Consider the following 5,675-nt stretch of genomic DNA (forward strand, 5'->3'; position numbering starts at 1 on the left):
CAAACGGAGGCGTTACCACTTCCTTTCCGAGTGAGTTTGCGGACGCAAAGTGTGTAGTGAGAGAAGTGTCCTTAGTTCGTTTACAGCTTGTAACCATGGCCCCCAGCACGCAAGCGGATGATACAGTCTCCGGTGTAAGGAAAGGTATTCGAGCCATTCTGCTCGGCCCGCCCGGTGCGGGGAAGGGGACGCAGGTGAGAGCTCATTCTGATTAAACTGTCCAACAGTAGCGGGATTGAGAGTACTGTGTTGTAAAGGGATAGTTCACCCTAAAACAACAACCTAGCCTCATGGTATTACAGACCTATATGGATTAATTTTTTTCAGTGAAATGATGTAAACAATATGCTGGAATGCTAAATGCTAAATGACAGCCTCGGACACCATTCACTTTCATGATATACGTTTTGTGTTTGACTATTCATTTAACTGCACTAAACCAAATGTTATAGGCCTACTATTTAAACTGTGAGTGTAATTGTCTCTTTAACACCTGTGTCCTGTTGCCCTGGGCATTATCAGATGATGCTTTCTGATTAGAATATTCATTCAGTGCAATTGTGGAATTATTATTTAATATCCATGGCACTCAGATAATTTGAGCTGATTAACATGACAATTAACACGCCTGAATAGGTGACCACTGGGAAAATTGTAGACCTTTCTGTACTGTTGGGTGATAGTGTAACTCAACAGACCATGAAGAACAGGCATATCAGCAATACTTTGCAATACTGCTTGCTGATATTAAGCAATGTTTGCTGCACATTTTGAATGTCTGTAAAACAGTTCAAACTTGGCTTATGAATGTGGTTACGACAGAAGAGTGATTGAGTTTTATGGTTTTGTTCATACAGACACTAGGATACAGTATACTGTATCAAAAATACAGTAAATAAAGTACTATTTTGAAATATTATTACAATTCTGAAGAACCATTTTCTATTTTAATATATTTTAAAATGTAATTTATTCCTTTGATGGAAAAGCTGAATTTTCAGCAGCATTACTCCAGTCTTCAGTGTCACACAATCCTTCAGAAATCATTCTAATATGCTGATTTGCTTTTCAAGAAACATTTCTTATTATTAATGTTGAAAACAGCTCTAATATTTTAATGTGATAAATGTTTTTTTTTTTCAAAATTATTTTATGAATAGAAATGCAGTGCTTTTTTTGTTTGTTTTAAATAGACCTTTTTGTAGCAGTGTAACAGTCTTTCCTGCCACATTTGATCAATGTTATTGCATACTTGCTGAAAAAGCTATGAATTTATTTATTTATTTTTAAATATTACAGATCTCAATTTAATGGTTGTTGTTTTTTTATTCAATTATTTATTTCAAGACAAATGTTACTTATAAATATTAAGATTATGGATTAATTGTTCCCATGAACGGTTGTTAGATGAACAAGTGTTTGGCTTTCCTTATATTCTAAATGTTATTTTATGTAATGTATCTGATAATTATTTTTGATTGTTTCTGAGTTAATTCCATAAATGTTTCATTTCGGCCTCCACAGGCACCCAAGCTTGCAGAGAAGTACTGTGTGTGTCATTTAGCTACTGGGGACATGCTGAGGGCCATGGTGGCATCTGGCTCCGAGCTCGGTCAGCGGCTTAAGGAAACCATGGATGCCGGCAAACTGGTAAAATTAATAGATGTTCTACTTTTTATATATTTTAAAATTTGTTCCTCTCCAATGTGCATTTTCGGTTGGAGGGATAAAATCCTGAGTCTTTGTTTTGTCATCTTTCCTTAAGGTGAGTGATGAGATGGTGGTGGAGCTCATAGACAACAACCTGGGCACGCCTGCATGCAAGAATGGATTCCTGCTGGATGGTTTCCCCCGCACTGTCAAACAGGCAGAAATGGTGAGGACCTTTTCAATCTGTAAACAACTGACATTATAAGTGGGCGCAGAACTCTCTGAAGTACTGAATTTAAAATGGGAGCCCAAGAATGCATCAGTCAACCTGTGCCTCTCTTTCTTATTTCTAGCTGGATGGCCTCTTGGAGAAGCGTAGTGGGAAACTGGACTCTGTGGTTGAATTCTCAGTTGATGACTCTCTGCTAGTGCGCAGAATCTGTGGGAGGTATGAAGATGGAGGGTCCTGTCATTTGGAGCTTAGTATTGTATCCCACCACCGCTAATGTGTTCTAAGTGCTCGGTTTAATTGAATGAATGCGGAATGTACTGAAAAGATGTCACTCATTTCAGGAACAAGAGAAGACATGTTTTCTAGGTAGGACATAATAGCTGTCAAACACTTTTGTTTCTGTTGTCTTTAATGGAGGAGGTGGCAGGAAAATTTTCCTTTTGTGGTTTGGATTGTATTTTAAAAAGGAAGTGTACCTCCTTACTTCCTCCATTTAGTAAGAATTGTAAAGCATGAAAATGACTCTTTTGTTTAAATGTAAAAATCAGTAATGGACAAATACTTGATACACAAGTAATTAATACATAAATCAATTACTTGAGTAAAACTATAGACACCCTAATAATATATTACTTCTATAGAAGAATTTGTCCTCATTTTCAGTTTTACTTGAGTAAAAGTACAAAATTACTTGATGATTTTTTTTTTTTAGTGAACCATGTTTATTTATTCTAGCCTGTACTAGACAGATTTATAATAATAATAATAATAATAAAGATTTGTGCAGACATTTAATATTTATTTATCTGCAAATGAGCAAACTTTTTTTTCTTACCAAAACGTATTATACTGTATAAAAGCATTACATTTGAATATACTAAAATATCCATTTAAGATGATGAGAATTCAAGTATGCAAACATGTAAAAGGACACCATATAATATTTAAAAAATGTGGAAATATGAAACTTAATAAATCGTTGGAAAATGCAATGTTCAGACATCCCATGGGGGAAGATGTGTTCACATTTTAAGAGGAATGCTATGCGAACATACTAGTTTCATACCATTTGAAACTACTACAGCAGGGGGAGGATGCATGGGTGTTATTAGCATTATTTTGCCTTAAAAAGCCTATCCTGTACAGACGGTGACACAGAAATGCAGATATGTCCACATTCAAGCATTTTAATAAGCTTAAACAACTTGCCATATTAGTTTCCAAATAACGAACTCTTGTGATGGCAGTAGGAGTTTAATTTTCAATAGGCTAATCGATACTAAAAACTCACACTTTAAGTCGTCAGTTGAGCACACATTTAAGCTCCCGGTTCTTGACTCATTATTGAATCAGTGAGTTGTTGATTCGAGAACAGCTGCATTCGGATCAGTGAACCAATTCAACAGGAAAGAATTAGCCCATTCACAAATGCATGGGTGTTATTAGCTTTTGATCCGACAAATCCGACATCACTATTGCCATCTCAGAGCGTCTCACTATTGCTATTGCCATCACTATTGCCTCTCAGAGCGGGTAGCATTTTCTTCAGTTTGTGATAGTTAGTTGAAATGTAGTGGAGTAAAAAGTATGATTTTATACTTTGAAATGTAGTAAAGTAAAAATTTCTCACAATAAAAATACTCCGATAAAGCACAGATGCTTGAAAAATGGACTCAAGTACAGTAACTTTCCACCACTGAACATAATCCATTTCATTCCTCAGACTCATTCATCAGCCCAGCGGCCGGTCTTACCATGAAGAGTTCAACCCTCCCAAAGAACCAATGAAGGATGATGTGAGAAACAAAAACTGTCTTATTCTAATTAACAGGACAGCTATAGAGGTTTGGTCTGATCCATATGTCCACAGGTAACCGGGGAGCCTCTTATTCGCCGTAGTGATGACAACGAGACCACCCTGCGCTCCCGACTAGAGTCTTATCACAAGCAGACGGCCCCTCTAGTGCAGTACTACAGTGCCCGCGGCCTGCACACTGCTGTTGATGCTTCTCAGTCCCCCGACCTCGTCTTTGCCTCCATCCTTACTGCCTTCTCTGCTGCTACCTGTAAAGATCTTGTTTATTTTGTCTGAATCATCTCTACGTCCATTCTTTCCTTGTATGCATTATAAACCCTATTTGATTCCTTTTATGTTTTGTACTTGTCTTTGTGAGTTTGTCTTTAGACATGGTTTTGATTCATCTGCTGCCTATTGTACAATGGGAAACGGAGCTCTTTTGACAAAAAAGCCTATGAAATATTAAACGCTGAATGTAGAACCCAAGCTAATTGTAATGTCTTATTAAGATAATATACAAGTTTTAATTACCAACTGATTTGGGTATAAGCATCAATATAATGAAGGCATGTTTTTGAACTCTAACCGGACACCTGTAAAAAGGTATGGTTTTGTCATTTGCACTATTTACACAGTGAAATGTGATCATTCTTAAGACGATCTGGTAGATCTTGTAGTAATGCATGATATCCAGTAGAGGTCATGTGACTGCTTGGTTTAATTGCTGAATGGAAGAAGCTACTTTATTAATTGCTTTATTAGCTAATATTTATTAATTCATGTTCTGAGTTGAGTCATTAATTTACTTGTGGACTTTTTTTTTTCTGCAGCTGTATGAAATCCAGTTTCTCCCATCCAGGTTGATCCAGATGTGAAAACAATGGATGAGGGGAAAGGGGGGAGCTGGAAGTGACTCAGATGTTTATTTTGATCATTCCATGTAGTGAATGTGTTTTGTAATGAACACAGATTTAACTGAAACCCAGTTGATTACCTCCAATAAACATGGGAGACTATTTTCTACTACCTTACATGAAGAGGTTGATTCTTTGTGTTTCTGTATTACCGTCCCAGTGCCCAGATTTTACATCCACTTCTCAGTTTGGTGTTACTTTGAAGACAGTTTCACAAGTTTGTGACACAGAAGTACAATGAAAATTGGGGGGAAAAAGGGAAGCAGCGACTTATTTCATCAGACGACCAGTGTATGACGTGCATTACAGGGTTCCCCTGGTCATAGACAACCTAGACATATCAGGGAATTTTGAAATTGTTTTTGTCCAAATCTAGAAAAGTCAAGGAAATTCCGATAAACATTTGTTTTCTAGTTAAGCTCTGATTTAAAAATGTTTAATCAATATGGCTAGATACTGCTTTTTAGCTGTGTGTGTGTGTGTGTGTGTGTGTGTGTGTGTGTGTGTGTGTGTGTGTGTGTGTGTTGAATTGTTCATTTGAATAATTTTAATTGAAAAGTTCTCAATCAAAAACCATAAACGTTTTTAAAAGTGTTTAGAATATAATCACAGACAACTGGTAATAGAAAATGTCAGAAAATCTTTTGGTCTAAAGTGTGGGAACACTAGAATTAAAACTATTTCAATAAAATACATTTTTATATATATAAATCAGTAGTTCTACACCTTTTTGACTCCTACGCTCCCCTTTGTCCAAGAAAATATTTAAAGCCCTTCCTCTGTCTAATAAGTTAATACGTTTCTGTGGTTATAATAATATTGGCCCCCAGTCCCCTGGTTGAGAACCACTGTTTTACATGACCTTATTTAAATTATTTCCCGTGTTTGTCACTGAACCGTAGTTATACTAATACAAAAATGTTTTGAATATGCATTCGAAGGACGTGTGTTATTAAACAATCAAAACTCTGTTCCTGGCAATGACAATGAGACGCGCGTTCATTGCCGTTTCGAGGTGACGTCAGTGGGCGGGGTTTGCGTCTCGGAAACGAGTGGCGTCACACGCAGGGGCTTTCCTCGG

At 36.8% G+C, this 5,675-nt stretch overlaps 1 protein-coding gene across 3 annotated transcripts; it reads left to right on the forward strand.

Annotated features, from left to right (window-relative positions):
- Nucleotides 1–4,706, forward strand: LOC107670285 (adenylate kinase 2, mitochondrial). Of its 3 annotated transcripts, none has more exons than XM_016462841.1 (7): nucleotides 1–194; nucleotides 1,525–1,650; nucleotides 1,766–1,876; nucleotides 2,004–2,098; nucleotides 3,606–3,678; nucleotides 3,753–4,000; nucleotides 4,511–4,706. In XM_016462841.1, exons 1-6 carry the CDS (start codon nucleotides 96–98, stop codon nucleotides 3,972–3,974), a joined length of 726 nt encoding a protein of 241 aa, XP_016318327.1. In that variant the 5' UTR covers nucleotides 1–95; the 3' UTR covers nucleotides 3,975–4,000; nucleotides 4,511–4,706. The 3 variants fall into 3 exon arrangements, with proteins under 3 accessions (XP_016318327.1, XP_016318328.1, XP_016318326.1); XM_016462842.1 differs by having other exon boundaries at nucleotides 3,753–3,948; XM_016462840.1 differs by lacking the exon at nucleotides 4,511–4,706 and having other exon boundaries at nucleotides 3,753–4,166.
- The last annotated feature ends 969 nt before the right edge of the window (nucleotides 4,707–5,675 follow it).

The sequence above is a fragment of the Sinocyclocheilus anshuiensis genome, unplaced genomic scaffold (genome assembly GCF_001515605.1).
Source record: "Sinocyclocheilus anshuiensis isolate Anshui unplaced genomic scaffold, SAMN03320099.WGS_v1.1 scaffold913, whole genome shotgun sequence".
Classification (NCBI taxonomy): domain Eukaryota; kingdom Metazoa; phylum Chordata; class Actinopteri; order Cypriniformes; family Cyprinidae; genus Sinocyclocheilus; species Sinocyclocheilus anshuiensis.